General features: G+C 49.1%; 1 protein-coding gene and 1 pseudogene across 3 annotated transcripts; both read left to right on the top strand.

Moving 5' to 3' along the window:
• Positions 1–2,765: 2,765 nt before the first annotated feature.
• LOC111140941 (SAP30 like) lies at positions 2,766–17,602 on the top strand. 3 transcript variants are annotated; one of them, XM_022493210.1, is made up of 4 exons: positions 2,766–3,417; positions 7,926–8,048; positions 10,263–10,361; positions 12,304–17,602. In XM_022493210.1, the coding sequence occupies exons 1-4, from the start codon at positions 3,220–3,222 to the stop codon at positions 12,430–12,432; spliced, it is 549 nt and encodes a 182-aa protein (XP_022348918.1). In that variant the 5' UTR covers positions 2,766–3,219; the 3' UTR covers positions 12,433–17,602. The 3 variants fall into 3 exon arrangements, with proteins under 3 accessions (XP_022348918.1, XP_022348920.1, XP_022348919.1); XM_022493212.1 differs by lacking the exon at positions 7,926–8,048 and having other exon boundaries at positions 10,278–10,361; XM_022493211.1 differs by lacking the exon at positions 7,926–8,048.
• Positions 5,925–7,095, top strand: LOC111140942 (annotated as a pseudogene).

Raw genomic sequence — 17,602 nt, 5'->3', positions numbered from 1 at the left:
AACTGAACTACATAATAACATGGGGGAGAACTTACGATAAAATATTCCCGGAAGGCAGGCTCTAGGATTGTATATAAGGGGTAGTTAAAAGCATATGCCCCCCCCTGCTCAAAAAATTACACAGAGGTTGGGGTTATCAGTCTGGGTCCAATTAGGAGAGAGAAACCACACAGAAATTTGAAAGGAGGAAAATTAATGTGGTTATTAATTATAACAGGGTACTGTAGTAAAAGAGAGTAAAGAGAACTCTACAGAATACAGAAATAACAGATAAGGAGCAGCCAATACCCCTAGGGCTGAGAAAGAGCACCCAAGGAAAAGTCACCTGTCTGTCGTCCTCCCCTGCTCTAGGGGCAATGCCAGGGGAAGCTAGTGCTGAGGAAGCTGTGTGTATTGTAGCAGCCTGGCGCTGGATGCAAGTGGGGTATTGAAAAAAAAAATGTAAGGGTGAAATATATGTGGGAATTGTACAGCACTCACCCATACCGGTCAACTTTGGAACCAACATCACAAGCTGACTCGTACGGATACCCAGCTGTTTTTTGTATATGATCTGAGCTCCCCTACTAGAAGATACTCTCTTTTAGGGTAGCGATTATGTTCTATCCTTCTCCTGTGGCCAACCCTGAAATGAGTGTACATAATATGCTGGATAATTTACTTCTGAATGTATGAACTCTGAGTGAGGGATTTTATTAAACCGTGCCTTTTTTTACATTAATTTTCACTCTATTCTTCCTACTACAAAAGCAATAAATGCTTGTTGGGGAAAATGCAAAGTAGACCAAAAGGAGAAAAATATCAGCCATATTTCCGCTACCCACAAGTAATTACTATTAGTACTTTGATGTACATTTGATGCACAAATAGTTGCTTTGCTTTTTCCCTTTTTTTAACTTAGATGTACACACATCATATCCCATATGCAATTTTATATCCTACATTTTTAACATGAATAGAGCACTTCTCCAACTCATCAATTCTTTGTTGAAGAGTTAATGATGAATTATTATATATAGAAAAAATTTACATTGATGTTGAAACTACCTTAAATGTGGAAAACATCACAAAATATCTCATTCTGAAGATGTTAGTTTACTTAACCACTTCTCTTGTGGAACTTGACGTTCTTTTTCAATTTTCCTGTTATAATCCTACAACGGACATCATCGTTTTATTTTTTCTCTGGTAGGCCAATTTCCTAAAATGGCTATCCCACATGTGAAATTACTAGGCTAGAGCGTACAAATACGGTTAAAGTCACTGAAGAAAATTTAAGATCACAGGGCATCTGCTTCTGAACATAGAAACTGGTGGCTTTCCCTCTTTCATCAGGACGCAAACCAGAAGCCTCTTCAACGCCAAGCCAGCTAGTACTACCAAAATAGGTACACCTGCACACCTAACATTCGCCCCTCCGTACTCCCCTCCACCCTTCCCCCATCTCCCCCCCACCCCCGTCAATGCTACCCATCCCTAAATGATTGCATGACAGCATGACCCTGGTCTAGTCCCTACGACCGGCCACAGGCCCTCATTTGTCACTCAGCGATAGCCTAACTGGGGTGCTAGATTAGATTTCCCCCAAGGCCTTTTTAAGTGTGTGTGATGCCCTGGCGCCGAACCCCAAGCTCAGAGTGTTGGTAGGGCACGGTCACCTTGCAGGCAGACCAGGAGGCTGAAATAGAAGCTACGGCTTACAGAGCTCCAGGGAGGGACTCAGCACACCGCAAGCCCTTCCCTATGCGGAGATTGGCCCTTGATCCTCCACCCCCAACCTTTTCTCCGCGTGCTCCGCAACCCCTCCTCTTCCCGGCGGTTCACCGAGTCCACCCTCTAGACCTTATAATGACTTCCGATTCTTCCCAGCCGAGGGGTCAACCAAGCCCCCTAGGGGTCTTCTTCCTCCCTCTCCTCCTCTTTCCGCGCGCACCAAGCCAGTCCCAGTCTCTACAGTCTGAAGTCTCCGCCGCCCTCAAGCATCCGACTACCTTGCAATACCCGCCATCAGTCCCTCATCATCTCCCCTGCATGTCTTTCCACGTATCTGTACCGAGTTGTCCCTCAGTCTTTCCCGCCATGTCTGGCTTTCTGTCCTATTTCATCCACCCTACGTCCCACCGGTCTGCGGGTCCTCTGAATCCTGGTTCTTCGGTTTTACCCTGTCTGTCCTTCTCATGGCAGAATCTCTATCCCCGTAAGGTCCCCCCTCAAATACCCCTCCCTATGTTTGTCCCTCGGCACCCCCGCCCACGTCTGCACTTCTGTACGCCCCCGAATGTGCTCCTCTGTTCCCGGAGTTTGGCCCTCTGTCCAGCCAGACCCCCGCTCACCATCCCTCCCCCGGCCTGAAGAGTGTGCGGCCCCGTTCCCCGCCCGCACCGGGTAACTCTTCCCTCTTCCACTTTCTCTACTTTGAACCCATCCCAGCAGAGTCCAGGAAGTAGCCAGGCGCCAAGGACTGGCGGCGGAGGTGCCCAATGGAGCATGCCAGCGGCGGCGGCGGCCCCGCCCAGAGAGCAAACGCAGCCAATGGTCGCGCTGAGGCGGGACTTCCGCTGTCCCGCGGAGGGCGGGGGAGCGAACTGTTGTGGTGCGGAGCGTTGGGCGGGCGGCGGCCGGGCGGCCCAGGGGCTGCCGCGGGACTCGGGGCGCAGCCGAGAGGCTGCAGGGGTGGGGCGAGCCGGACGCGCCCCGGGGCCCGGGCGCCGCGGGTTCGAGGCCGGGCCCCGCGCGGGGACGCCGCGCCACCCCGCGGGAGCTGCCCGGCGGCGAGTTTGCCCCGCAGCCGAAAGAAGGCGGGAGCCGGCGGGGGCCCTCGAAATCCCCTGGCAAGCCGGGTCCAGAGTCCCCGGGGACCGGCTGCTTCCTGGGACGCCCTCCCGGACGCCCCCGCCGAAGGATAACGGTTCTGGGCCCCCGGCAGAAGGCGCCTCTGGGTGACCCCCGGCGGGGCCCTGCGAGCCGCGGGAGCCGATCCCGGGGCCTCGAGCGGGGAGCAAGGGGCTTTCCGGAGGCGCGGGGCCGGGGGCCGAAGGAGCCGGAGCGCGGCGGAGCAGAGCCGGGCCTCCCGGGCGCGGGGCAGAGCAGCGCCTGGTCTGGAGACGGACTCCGGGACCCTCGGGTGCGGGGGCCTCGGCGACCTGCCCCGCGGGGTGCGCGGCCGCAGAGTGGCCTACAGGGGATCCTCCCGCAGAGGGGCCGGCCCGGGGCGGGGAGATGAACGGCTTTAGCACAGAGGAGGACAGCCGCGAAGGGCCCCCCGCCGCCCCCGCCGCCGCCCCGGGCTACGGCCAGAGCTGCTGCCTCATCGAGGACGGCGAGCGCTGCGTCCGGCCCGCGGGCAACGCCTCCTTCAGCAAGAGGGTCCAGAAGAGCATCTCGCAGAAGAAACTCAAGCTGGACATCGACAAGAGCGTGAGTCCGCCCCCGCCCCTGGCCCCGGCTGGGTCCCCGCGCGCCGCCACCCTCCGGCCGCTGTCCCTGGCTGCGGGCCGGACCCCGGGGCCCTCCCCGCCCTGGGCCTCGCCGCCCTTTATCTGCAAACTGGGGAGTTGCACTCGGGATTTCAAAGGCCGCTTCAGCGCAGACGGGCTCGGACTGGGATTCTGCCCAAATCCGGGGAGTTGGGGGGCGGAGGAAAGGTTCCGAGGACCTTTCCTGCCTGGGAAGACTTAACAGCCGTTTAGGGCTTATTGTAGTGGTTTAGATATCGGGGCCGAGAGACTTGGGTTAATTCTGTTGGCCCACGAAGGAGCAAGTGTTGGGGAGGGGGTGATGAAGGGACCCGGCTCTTCTTCAACTTCTCTCTCCTCGGAACCCTGTTATTCCTTCAGAAGAGGAAAGGTGGCAGTTACTTCCCACTGCCCCTGCCCCAACCCCCTGCCTCGGCCTCGGCTTCTGCGGAGGGTCACCGAGCTCGCTGCTTCGCATGCAGCTGTGGGGAGGTGGAATTTTCAAGGATGTGGCAGAAATAAGGCCAAGACCAAGTCTTGGGAGGAAGGTCTTTGCAGTCCGAGTGACGGGGAGGAAGAAAATCGGTTTTCTTAGGGGTAGCTTCTTTAGAAAGGCGTTGGGGAGAGGGCTTTGAGTTTGAATAGAATCGCCCTGTGTTTCGTGCCTGATTATAGGAAAACTTTCCCTGTGTGATTTCACCACTTCTAGTTAACAATTCTAAAGATGTGCCTATTGTCAACCAATTAAGAACTTTTTAGTTTGACATCTGTTGCTGCAAGCTTTAAGTGGCTGCCTTGTGATTAGGAATTGGAAATGAGTTAAGGGGATATTTAATATTCAGGTAGCCCAGCTAAAAGCTCAGGTGGTTAACATCCATTCTCTTTTAGGAACAAAATTCCACTGTTGGGGGAAATTAGAGATTGCTTGTTAAACTGAAAAGACATGCACTTTTCTGCTTCGGATCTTACAGTTGAAACTGAGGCCCAGAGATAAGAAGTGACAGTGCCAACCTCACACAGTGACTAAGAGGCTGGTTAATTTCTTAAACCCATTATCTGACTTACTTCCAAGCCCCATGCCATAAGCCTTGATTGATGAAGTCTTAATAAATAAAAAATCTTCGCCCCTTCTTCCATGCTCTTCCCTCCTACCCGCAATTTATTTGTATTCTGTTAACAATTGCAGTACATTTGCCACTCTTGGAAGATGCTGTTTTTTAAAATGGCTGGGGGTGAGTTAATGGCTTTCTTACTACAAATCTCTATCAATGAATGAATGAAAGGAATTCATGGGAGAGCAAACAACTGCTTAGACACTAAGGAGGTCCAGATTAGGACACATATTGAAATGAAGTGCCTAATTCTAAGACAGCAGTGAGTTCATCCTCTTGGAAACGCTGCCTACCTATTGTGTAGGTGGTTGAGAGCCTTTGCCTGAGCAGCTTATAATGTTTTCCAGTCCTCAAAAAAAAAAAAAAAAAAAGAAAGAAATTTCCAGCTCTTTTAAATCCTTGGATGCCATGACATCTGAGCAATTGTGCTGCTGCCACTGGGGCTCCATTTACCCAGTGACCCCGCCGGGAAACCTGTGTTGAGCTATGTTGGTGGTTTCACACACGCTGCCTACGACAGAGGCAGCATGAGCCTGGCACTGGAGTTCCCCAAAAGTGACGCTCTGGAGGAGTAGTGTTTCAAGGTGGAATTACTCACAATTTGTTTCTAGGTGGTGGTGCAGAATCATTATTTCTGAAGGTGATTCTACTTCATTCTCACAGGCTTGGGCAGGAATTCAATCTAAGAAACTGCCATGTTATGAGAATTTTTAGCTGTTGCAGAAAGTGAAAGAGGAAAGAAAAACACTGGAGCCTTTGCTGCCACCCTCCTTCCTCTACCTCTAGCCCCCAAAGGCCACTGAGCTCTGAAATTTCTGAAAACCAGTACATATTTGAAAAGGGTGAAGGAGAAATAATGACTGTTTATCTTGTAAAAGGGCCTAGCAGAGAACCTTTTAAAATAATAGCACCAGAAATCCAACTCAGGCAGCTTACACTCAGTTCATGTAGACATTGGCTGTGTTCTATGAGCTATTGATACATAACATGCTTTCAAACATTCCTCCAATTGACATTTTCTGCTTTATTCTGGAGAAAAGTAGAAGTTGAGAAGAGTATAAAGAAAATGCTGGGGTATGGGGCACCTGGGTGGCTTAGTGGGTGAAAGCCTCTGCCTTTGGCTCAGGTCATGATCCCAGAGTCCTGGGGTCAAGCCCCACATCGGGCTTTCTGCTCAGTGGGGAGCCTGCTCTCCCCACCCCCACCTGCTTCTCTGCCTACTTGTGATCTCTGTCTGTCAAATAAATAAATAAATTCTTAAAAAAGAAAGAAAAGAAAATGCTGGAGCAGGAAAGGACATGCACGAGGGGTCAGAAGGCCTGGGTGACCTTGGCCAGATCATAACATCATCTGTGTGGCTTCCGTTTATCTCTGTAGAAAATGAGATTGGGGCCAGTGGGGTTATAGTGGTGATTGCTAAGTTCTCTTCCATCCAGAATTCCATTATTCTAGTGTCCTGACCTAAAACCTCCCAGCCACAGCTTCAGGAAATCACCTGTTCTCCTACCACATGTGTCCCTCTACAAAGTTGAGTAGCTACATCATCTCAGAGTTTCCATATGGAACTAGCCAATATGAGGGCCAGCTTCCCATCAGGGAGGAGTAGTATGCTTTCTTCCCTGGTGACAGCATGGCCAGTGGTCTGTGCATTGACTAGGAGAGGTTCATTGGGACAATGACACAGGCTGTGTCCAAAAGTCCTTTGACAGAGTGGACTCCAGCCAAACTACTCAAATTTGTGACCATATGTAAACGGTGGCTTTTGCTGGCCCAAGCTGCTCTCAGACAGGAGGGACGGCGCGTGCTGGCGCAGGTGCACTTAGAGAGTGCCTGCTGTCTGCAAGTCAAGGCCACAGAGTAAACCAGAAAGTGCCCCAGACCCACCGATCCAACCCAATGAAGGTGCTAATTCATCCGACTAAAACGCAGTTTTCATTATTTTCTCCATGCAGAGGTCTGAATCAGTGCTGGCTTCCAATCAGCTTACTTTTGTCTTAGGAATTTAGGGAATAAATACAAATTCAGAAGTCTCTCAAGAACATTTGTTTAGCATCTGTTCCAGTGTCAACAACCCCAAGGCATTTACACAGGCATTTCGTTTCTGGTAGGGTTTGGAGTGGCTCCCCCAGGCACCCCTGGTGCTTACATTCTTAAATAAAAACACGTTCACCTCTCAGCTGCAGTTGCCGCCTTCACTTGACTGTTTGCCTCCAGCCTGCATTAGAAAGTTGGCAGGAGGCATGCGTGCGCTAGCTCTTTCCTTTCGCCTCATTGCGTCCAAGAGAGCAAGATGGGTCACCAGCAGCTCTACTGGAGCCATCCAAGGAAACTCTGGCCAGGGCTCTCGTTCTTGCCGCGTTTGCTCAGACCGGCGTGGTCTGATCCGGAAATAGGGCCTCAGTATGTGCCGCCAGTGTTTCCGTCAGTATGCGGAGGATATAGGCTTCATTAAGTTGGATTAAGTGAACTTCCTTGAATGGGTCATCCAAGATACCTACCTGCAGATATCCAAGATACCTACCTTAATGCCATCTCATTGTACATAAAATAAAAATCCTCAAATTATGAATGCTTTAAAGTGAGGGGAAAAAAGGTCGGCAGGAACATCCAGCTTCTTTCATGTGGTTTCTGGGAGAAGGAGAGTTTCTGCATCTCTTTCCACTTCTCTTTGTGGAACAGATGTGTGGTGGTGCGAGAAGTATAACTGGGATGCACAGGAATAACAGTTTTCAGAGAGAGGTCCTCCCACAGTAGTGGCTGTTGTCAGTGTCAGAGTGGGAAGTCCGGGCTCCCCGTTACCACTGTCCTTTCTTTCCTCCTTCCTGGGACATTGCCCTCCAGCCTGTTGTAAATTCTCATCTCCTATAGGTCACATCACTCCCCGCTTCTAAAACTTTGGGGGACTCTCTCTTGTCTGAAGGAAAGTCTAAGCTGTTCTCGTGTCCCCTACCGCCGAATCTCCATGCAGTCTGTATTTGAAACTCTTCTTAAGTCTTGACTCCTCTTCCAGTTCAGAATCTTTCCTGTCTACCCATAAATCCTCTTTAGTCAGGGACCAAAACACTGACTATCCCAGCCACAAGCCTCTCTCCCTTTGGTGAACCCCTGCCACCTACTGTCTCTGGCCTTCAGGGGGGACTTTTATGAGCTATTGCCCCGTATGATGGTAGTATTTGTGTCCCTTTGTGGGCTTCTCGTTCTACAACTCAACAGTAAACGCCTATAAATGAGATCTCCACGTTGCTCTTCCTTCTGTCTCTTCAATGCCTTGCAAAGGAGAGAAGCCCCGTGGCCTGAGAGCTGCCTGTTGCTGTTCCCGTGGAACTGGCAAGTCTCACTTTAATTTGCTTCCCATCAGGTAAGGCACCTATATATCTGCGACTTCCACAAAAATTTCATCCAGAGTGTACGAAATAAAAGGAAGAGGAAGACAAGCGACGATGGCGGAGATTCTCCTGAGCATGACACTGACATTCCTGAGGTAAAAGTCAAATCTGCTTGAGAAAGCTGGAAAAGTGGGTTCTAATGTGATCCTTATCTCTGGCCTGGTCTGCTTTTTGGAGTAAATAATTTTAGTCCCCTTTGTTTGCTGTGGTTTATTTGAAAAGCAAATCATAGAATCATGGTAATACTGAATCTGAGAGCTGAAAACTTAGAAATCAGTCAGTCTCACTGCCCCATCTTACAGACAGGCATGGAGACCCGAGGTCACACATAGAGTTCGGGGTCTTCCGGCCACTGCCCTGTGCACCAGGGCAAGAAGCCCCTGATACATTCTGGAATTCTGGAATTCTGGAATTCTGCAAGAAGCCCCTGATATATTCTGGAATATAACCACAATGTCAAGTTTCTTAAAACTTTTTTTTTTTTTGCCTTTAGAGTTGGAGACTGAGCTTTGTAAGGATTGGGAGGAGTTCCTGGCCCTCTGTTTTCTGATCTGCAAAATAAAGGTGTACATTGTCAGTTCATACCAGCTCTGGTCCCTGGTCCAGGCTGGTTCCCCAGGAGCCACTCCAAAGTCAGTTATAAGGGCCCAGGGTTTCTGAACCCCGGCACTGTTGATATTTGGGGCCAGAGTCTTTGAGGTGGGGGCTGTCCTGTGCATCGTTGGATCGTTAGCAGCATTCCTGGATTCTACCCATTAGATGCCAGTCACCACAGTAGTGACCTTCCAGAAAACGCCTCCAGACATTAGAGGATGTCCTCTGGGGGCAAAACTATTCTATGCTAAGAACTGTTGCACTGGACGATGAGACCTAGGCTTCTCGAACCTTCAAGGTGCTGGTGCCTACTGAGCAAGGCTACAGGAAGGAGTATTGGATTTTCTTTCTGTCTAAGTTGTTTTCACTTAAGACTCAGCAGAAGAAAACCCGTTTGTAATGTACATTGAATATTTGACACATGAATATTTCATAAGGCAACCGCCTGTTAGCGCTCAGAGTGGAAATGACTGCGTAGGAATAGAAAGAGTAGGCGGGCCTTTGTCTGCAGATGTGGAGAAAACCTTTTGAAAATAGGGTCCTTTCCCTCCACCCCTCCCTATGTTCCTTTCTTAGCATTGGTTTACAGCATTTTTCTATTGGCCTTCAGCATTAGTAGTATTATTTCATAAAGAAATTGATGTATTCAATTTCATTGCTTTTTACAAAAAAAAAAAAAAAGGGGGTTTGAGGAATGTTTTGAAAAGAATGAAGGACTTTGGTCCCTCATATTGATCATTCATTTTGTTTTTAAGTGCCCTCCACCTGCCTGAAGCAAGAACATCTCTTTTAGAGGCAGGTAAAAGCAGCCCAATGTCTGGGCCTTCAATACTTCATGACTGTGCAGCTTTCCTCTCTTCCTGTGTTAGAAAAAGAAGGGGGGGTCCTTTCCCTCTGTTATCCAGTCATCTGCAGAGATCCCCAACCTAACCTGCTGATTTGTACATTGGCCACAGTAGCTTTCGAGTTTTCTCTGGAGAGTTGTTCAGGGTTCCAGCACCTGAAGGCTGAGCCTAGGGAAGAACTCTGGGAACAGCAGTACCTCCCGCAGTCCTTCCTCACACCCCACCATATGGTCCGCTACCCAGCTCAGGCCTGTCTTCCCCCAGGATGCCTGTCTGGGTTTACCTTTGCTCCCAGTGCTTGGTGTGCCCTCCGGTATTAGCAGCCTCCAAAGCTCACCTTACGCATCTCATTTCTGATCGCCGCTACAGCAGTGTCGCCTGCCCGCCCGTCAGTCTTCCCTACAAACCACCACTAGATCCATCTTCCTGAACATCCCCCCCACCGCCTGTGTCGCTCCTTCTGCTTTTTCAAGACATGCTGCCCTTCAGTCTCAACTTTTAAACCCATTGTGATTGCCAGTGACACCTGAGTCTGTCTCTTCATCTCCTGGCTTCCTGCGCTCATGGTCTTCTCTCATTCCATAGTCTAGCCCTGTTCTCCTTAGCTTAAGCTTTATGGCTTCCGTGAGCCTCCTGGGACCACCCCTCCCCAGCTAGAACTCTTTTCCACTGTTTTGTTTGGGTTTTGATTTTTTCTTTTTTTTTTGTCCTCCCAGCCAGTTATTAGTCCTCAGTGGACCATTTCTAAGACATCTCTGTAGTCCTCTTCCCCACCCCGTCCATCCTAGTGTAGTGCTGGGCACATAGTGTACTCTCGGTGAGCCGTGGCTAGTCAGGTGATGGATAACATGTTTCTCCTCTTCTCTCCAGGTTGATCTGTTCCAGCTGCAGGTGAACACTCTACGGCGTTACAAACGACACTACAAATTGCAGACCAGACCAGGCTTCAATAAGGCCCAGTTAGCAGAAGTAGGTAGACAAATTGCACTGCAAAAAGAGAGCCACCGCTATGCTTCTGATGGTGATCTTGGTTCTGCCTGCTGCTATGCATGTCGATCCTAATGCCCTCTGTAGCTCTGCAAGTAAGGCCCTGTTCCCTCTCTCCTACAGTCTGGAATCCCCTAGAATCTAGGCCCTGGAAAGGTCCTCTTTCTATAAAAGAAACCATGGCACCAAGAGAGGAAAAGACTTGCTTAAAGTCAGATGGCAAATTAGTAGCAGAATTGAGCCTGGACTCTTGAGGCTCCTGATTATAAGTCCTGAGCGTGCTTTTGTTGGTGCATTTGTTTGAATCTCGTTTTGTAAGATTCTGCATAAATACAGTCCTTCCTGCACATCAGGTGTGTCAGATTAATCACCCCAAAACAATTGCTCCTGTTCTGTAGGAACTGTTCTTTTTCTTCAGTTTTTCCTTTGATTTCTTCTTCTCTGATGTTGGTAATGGAAGTATTTGTTATAATGAATAGAACCCAAGAAATTTTTCTCCTACCCTGAGCTCTTAAGACAGTTAGGAGAGGGGAGAAATGCTCTCTTGGCCCTTGTTGGAACATACTGACAGCCTGGCTTGATACTTCTGTCCTGGTGGCATTTGTGCAGGTTACCTCTTACCCTCTTTTTTAAATGTGCTTTTCTGCCTACTGTTGAAAATGGGGAAAGTGGAATAAAGAAAAATACAGTGCTTCCATCCAGAGGTCACCACTCTGTAGTGCTAGTTCTCGGACTCTTGATCTGTCCCAGCCCCCTCAGTCCATTCAGAAATTTCCTTAAAGGGTGACAGCCCCTTTGGTTTTTGGTCTTTCCTTTAAGGGTTTCTTGCCGATACATCATTTTTTCTTAAATTTCCTTCCACAGAGTCTAGATAAAAGATAGATAGAAGTGCACAACTCCTTCCTACCGTAAGGTCACATTACCCATTTGCCAGCATTCGCCCTGCTGAAAGGGGTGGGTGAGGCGGGGCAGGCGCAGACCTGCATTCCCAGGACTTGTAAAACAAAGCCAGGTGTCAGGAGTGTTGCGTAAATGAATTATTTTTTAAATGTGATACGTCTTTCAAGAGGCAGCTGTGTACTATTTAGATGAATTCTTGGGTCAAATACTTAAATCTATCCAATTGGCAATTCATTTGACACAGTTTTAAAAAGACACTTTTTGGGGGCGCCTGGGTGGCTCAGTGGGTTAAGCCGCTGCCTTCGGCTCGGGTCGTGATCTCAGAGTCCTGGGATCGAGCCCCACATCGGGCTCTCTGCTCAACGGGGAGCCTGCTTCCTCCTTTCTCTCTGCCTGCCTCTCTGCCTGCTTATGATCTGTCAAATAAATAAATAAAATTTTTAAAAAAAAAAAAAAGACACTTTTTGGGGCACCTGGGTATCTCACTGGGTTAAGCATCTGCTTTCATTCAGCTGGGGTCATGGTTCTGGAGCCCATGGATTGAGTTCCGCATCGGGCTCCCAGCTCTGTGGGGAGTCTGCTTCTCCGTCTGACCTTCTCTCCTCTCATGCTTGCTCGTTCTCTCTCTCTCTCTCAAATAAATAACGCTTTAAAAACAAAAAAACACTTTTCTGCCTGGTGGTGCCAGGGCCTGAGAGCTGGTGATGACAGCAGCTGGCCAAGCAGAGCCGTCCCCGCCTCATCCTCCTTAGGGATGCTCTTGAGATTGTCCCGTGATGGATAGTTGGTCACCACTGAAACAGAACTGCACGTTGGCAATGTTGTGGGTTCAGGTACTGCTTTAAGAGGCCTGGAAACCGAATCACCCTGCCCCCTGGGGGAGAAGGGCCTCTGAGTCCTGCAGCGATCCAAACCCCTTCCTAGTTCTAGACGCCAACCCCTGCTCCCTCTTTTGCATGGTGCAGGATTTGTGGCCCTGATGTAGGCAATGCTTTAACAGACTCTGGTGTTTCCCCCCGCCTAGACCGTCAGCCGACACTTCAGGAACATACCCGTGAATGAGAAAGAGACGCTCGCCTACTTCATCTACATGGTGAAGAGCAACAAGAGCCGACTGGACCAGAAGGCGGAGGGCGGCAAGCAGCTCGAGTGACGACCGGCTGCGCCGCGGGACGGAGTGCGATGCTGAGCGCTCAGGTGAAATCTGCGTGGAAGCCCGTAAAGACTGTCACATTTTATTGTAAATAAAAAAGTTGAATGATGAATACTGTAAATCTTTTTGGTCAGGAGGATTATATTCTCATGTTCAGCATGTGTATACAAAGACTTTCTTTTAAGGCAACTACCGGACTGAAAAATCAAGAGCACTAAGAGATTTAAAAATGACGTATGGCAGCATTCAACAGCGCATTAAGTCAATTCTCCTGGAAATGTGGGACAAAAGATATGTTAGTATTCACCTTGTACGACCACTCTGCCTTGTGCGAGGTGTAGGCCTGGAGGAGCAATGGGGTACAGCCAGCCGGAGGACCGTGAGCAGACCCGCGTCTCCTGGGGACAGGCGTGCCTCGCTTTGTTGCTGGCTTTGTCGTTGATTGGGTCAGCGTGACAGTGGTCCCCCGCATTGGCCCCTGCCTGGCGCACAGCAGGCCCACACTCAGTGCTGGGGGGGAGGGGGGGCACCTAACTCTGCCTTTTAGCATCTGCTTCATACCTGCAGTTACCGAGACCGCTGCCACTCCTATGGCTCACCACTTGACTTCTAGAGTGTGGAGGAAATCGGAAGCACCAAAAGGAGGTTTCTCATCAGAAGAGGATTTGAGGGCAGTCGCAGGTACCAAGCTATATTTGTGGAGGTTCCAGAAACACTGATGCAGGGGCCCTCACAGGAGACGCAGCTCTTTGCACAGCAGTCTGTGCTTTACTCTTTGGGGTGAAGTTAGGAAGTAGGACTTTAGTCATCCTTCCAGGCCATAAATGCTTTGACTTTAATGGAGCTGTTCAGTGATTTGGGGCTCGTGTTTTCAGAAATACTAATCCTTAGTTCACAACCACCAAGAAAGCTGCCAAGGATCATGTGATTCCTCCTCAGAAGTCCATTTCTGGGAATAAAAAGTTTGACGCCTTGACTCCCTAGGCTCGGGGTCACCAGCAAAGCATAGATTTGAGCAACAGAGGTCAGTGCCATCTGATATTCATTTTTGTGAGCAGTTTGCCTCCCTCTTGGGGGTAGAAAGATGGCTAAAACAACTTTTTAAAGTATGAATAATTACCTGGCTTTTTTTTCAAGTTCAGAAACCCAGATTCCTATATCTTATTATATCAGAACCAAAGTCTCCTTTGAAAACAAAGCTTTATATCCAAAAGTATGCTTTTACAAAAGTTTCTGATCAGTGTGTCGGGGGACAAAGGATGTGAATGGGTGTGGGAGAAAAGAGGAGAATAGGACTTGGATTCGAATTTCTGACCATCTTGACGCATATTGTGGTCAAAAGTATCATTTTCCTACTCCGTTTTAATCGTGAGTGCTTTCTTAAGCCTTAAATTATAAAAGAAGCCGTGGATGGCCTAGCCCGACAGAGAGTTTTCATGTCTCATAAACCGCTTCCTCTGAGCATCAGCACAGAGAAGTCTGAACACGACCTCCAGCTAAGCAGGGCGGTTTGCTGTCTGTAGGCTCGGTTCGTGGGGCAGAGGACCCTGCTGTCTGTGGACCGGGGACAGGCCACCCCCTCGCTAAAGTGCAGTGTGTTCCATTGCAGCAAAGCATTCACCAGTGTTCCAAATGCATGTCTAGCAGATTGCAGCCTTTTTACATATGTATAAATGAATGTACATAGAACATACTCTAGGCTATGAGGGGATCTTGCTTTCATACACCCAGCTGTGGATGGCACATCAAGGTGCTCTCTGAGTGTTTTTAGTCATTCAGATTCAGTATGTAGAGACTGTCTTGCTGCTTAGAGCTGAAGGATGTTGATGGGCAGACATCAAGAAGGCCCAAAGTTCTGATGCTTATATAGATCTTTCTCCTGAGAGACTGAGTTAGAAAGTCTTGAAGGCATCAAACACCAGGCCCCCCCTTTGTTAAGGGGAATGTTTTCTCATCAGGCCACAGTTTTAGGGCAGGTAGCACCTACAGGTGAAGGCCTTGGTCACCTGCTCTCTGGAAATGTCCATCTCTTCCTGAGAAAATGCATCTTTCTGATGTTGAAGCGAAAATTGCCGATGTGTAGGGCATGTCACTATTTCTTGAACAGCAATCATTTTCCCAGTTGAGAGAGACAGCAGTCCATTTGTATACAAGAAGCTGTGGTGTTAGGATCCATCTGTTCCCGTGTCTCTGTGAGAATGCTTTTGTTCCGGTGTGTAGCCTGGGGAAACGCTCACCTTCAGCCAGATGCTCCCCCCACCCCCAACCCGCCACCTTCCCTCAAAAGAGAGGTGGTTTTGCAAAGTGGAGGCTGTGGGTATCTTTTCAGCCTCTGAAAACATGTCAGATGAGAGGAAAGACAAAACTACGTGAACTTAACAATTTTCTTGTGTGCAGAAATCTGTTCTTTCATCCAACCACTAAGCCACTTGCCTTAGCCCTTCTGCAGTTTCCCAAGGCTTCATCTGTGGGCAGGCAACTCCTACCTGTTAGAAATGGCCCCGAAGCAGTGGAGTTTGGGGAAAGCAGTGTTCATCATGGCCGCCTACATTTTTCTACACCTGCCAAGGACTCTTGCGCTTCTCTCCACCTGTAATGTTGCAACATTGCCTTCTCTCCTCTTGGTGCTCCTGGGCAAAACTGGAATGTGAAATCCAGAGCCGACATTTCTCTGCTTAAAGAGTACAGTTCCTGCCTCAGCCCAGCCTGGTCTGGTTCTGTCATATGCCCTGAAGGTTGTCACGTGGAAGTGCCTGTAGCCTGCCACTCGTGTTGCGTCGACTTAGGGTTTTAAAAAGACAAATGGACAAACTTTTTATTTCCACAGACTCTTCGGTTGGCAACATCACATGAAGAAGTTCATAGCTGAATCCCATGAGAGATTGAAAGCAAAGGCTTCGGGATTGGCATTGGAAAATGACGAGGAATTGCACGTATGCGTTAGAGCAGCCAAGTTGTAGAAGTTCCTGTCATGGCTGATACCACTAGCCTTCCAGGGAACAGATACTAGTAATTGTTTGCGGCTGGAATGTTACATCTAACCTTGGCATTTCAACTGCTTATTTTGTGGGAAGTTTTTGGTTAATACTCTGCAGGACAGCTCCCTGGTGGAAGGGAGAAAGTAGGAGCAGATACTTACTCGGGGGACCTTGTCTACTGAAACAGCCTGTCCAGACCACGGGTCCCAGAGACGTTGCTTCATGGAAGTCATCTGAAGGCTCTCAGTCATTATAATATTGAGATCCAGAAATTGGGAAAGGGTCTTTAAGTCATCAGTCCAGTCTCCCCACAGGTGCTGACATTCTGCCTGCAACTGTCCCACCAAGGGTTTGGGCAGTCTGGGCTTAAACACCTCTGAGGACAGGGAACTCACTACCTCCTGGGGAAGCCTGCTCAATCTCTATAAACCCCTGGCTTTTCTATGTTCTCTGTCATTTCTATCTTAGTCTCTGCCCAGTGCGGGGTGGGGAGGACGGCGTGTGGAACAAGTTACTCATCTTGGCCAAGCACCTAATTGCTGGCACTGTCCCAGGGCACAGCAGTTGTCTTTTGGGAAGGAGCAGCTAGCAGATAGATAACTTTGGTGTCCTGGCTGTCTTGCCCCTTCAGCATGGGTCCATTTAGTTCCTTGTTGAAAGATGTTGCAGAAACCCCATCAGCCTGGTTCTCCCGTGTTCTTGCGGAAACTGATGGAGGGGGTCAGGGACGAGGGGATGCTCTCAGCCTGATAAAGTAACCTAAGAAGGGGTGGGGCCCAAGTTCTGTGCTTGCCCCACAAAAGCTGATGCTCACGTCACTTGGGAAAACTTTTAGCTAGGAGATTGTAAAATACTGCTCTGTGTGGAGTTTAAGGGCTCCATGGCTGCTGAGAGCTTGTACTTTAAGATTTCTGCAAGTACTTCACACATTATTTTTATGGCAAAAACAAAGCTTAGGACCTTGGGGGAGGGGCACGCCACATGTCTCCATGTCTGAGAAGTGCCATATTTTCAAGCTTAAAAGCCTTGTAAGGTTGTTCTTGCCCCATCATTCATTTTAAAGACAGGAGACTGACATTGAGCATGACCTGTCTGAGTCATAGGGCGGTCTGGACTAACCTTCCGTCCTCCTGACCTGTCCAGAGCTCTTCTCACTCTCTGACTTGCACATAACTCAAGTCCTGTTGAAAGTAAGCAGCTTTCAGATGTTTGAGACCTTGCCACTGAGCAGAGAGGTTCCCAAGGCCAGCCTGGCTCCCAGAGGCTGTGAACCAGGCTGCTGGACTCAAGGCTGTGTGACATGATCGGGAAAGCAGTCAGCTGAGTTTTGCCAAATGAATGTCCGGGGAGAACAGAACTAGCTGATGATTTAAGACCAGAGTTCAGAAGTCCTGGTGGGAGCTGTAGTGTTGTCCTGGAATCGAAATTCTCACGAAATGGGCTTGCTCTCTGATCTTTTGGTCAGTCTTCTGCCTTTCAGGTGGTCCTTTGGGCTTGTGTCATTCAGTTGGCCCTGATTCAGACAGACATAACTCTGAGGCCCTGTGATTCGCGGCTTCCCAGTCCCTGTTACTGGGTTAGACAGTTGAACCAAAGGACAAGTGAACTCAAGGTCTCAGCCTAGGAAGCATGGTGCTTTGGGGTGCCTTTCTGTTCCCTTCATTTTATTATGGACTGTTTTCCAAGTTCAAGGTTAGGAGGGGTGAAGTGGATCTGACACTCTGAGGTGGAGTCTAGTCTGGGGCCAGGTGGGACCTCTTGTTAAGGTAGAAATGTCTACACTCCGTTATTTCATCTAGCTTGCGTCCTAAGCCACGAAGCCTTCGGTTGCTCTCACTCCACGAGCACATCGTCGCCAGGGACGGAGGGTTTCCAGGACGCCTGTTGTATGCATCTGCTGTCCGTGATGCCCATCGGAATGTTTTCGCAGTGTGGGTTCATGTTCCATTTTGTAACTGCCTTATCAAAAAGCAAGTGCCCTTCCATTCCAGGCCTCCTCATATTGTACTTGTTTCCTGCCAAATTCGGGGGATCATTTGTATTTTAATTTTGTAATCTATGGCTCTGTACTGTTGAAAGGCTCTCAATTCTGTGGGGTCTCCTTAGTATGTATGTGACTTTTCATGTTGCAATATCACACAGATGGGATGGCCCGACTTTCACTCTTAATAAATGATCTGAATGAGTAACGA

This window comes from Enhydra lutris, unplaced genomic scaffold (assembly GCF_002288905.1).
Source record: "Enhydra lutris kenyoni isolate GAN:26980312 unplaced genomic scaffold, ASM228890v2 scaffoldscaffold5, whole genome shotgun sequence".
NCBI classification, from domain to species: Eukaryota; Metazoa; Chordata; class Mammalia; order Carnivora; family Mustelidae; genus Enhydra; species Enhydra lutris.
The sequence above is the reverse complement of the archived record's forward strand: the minus strand, read 5'-3'. Positions and strand labels throughout refer to the sequence as shown.

What these genes read in the sequence shown, in the direction of transcription:
- LOC111140941 (XM_022493210.1), top strand. Translation starts at nt 3,220, where the DNA reads ATGAACGGCTTTAGCACAGAGGAGGACAGCCGCGAAGGGCCCCCCGCC. An exon ending in AGCTGGACATCGACAAGAGC is followed by an intron (nt 3,418 to 7,925) that starts GTGAGTCCGCCC and finishes GCTTCCCATCAG; the next exon opens with GTAAGGCACCTATATATCTG. An exon ending in ATAAGGCCCAGTTAGCAGAA is followed by an intron (nt 10,362 to 12,303) that starts GTAGGTAGACAA and finishes CCCCCCGCCTAG; the next exon opens with ACCGTCAGCCGACACTTCAG.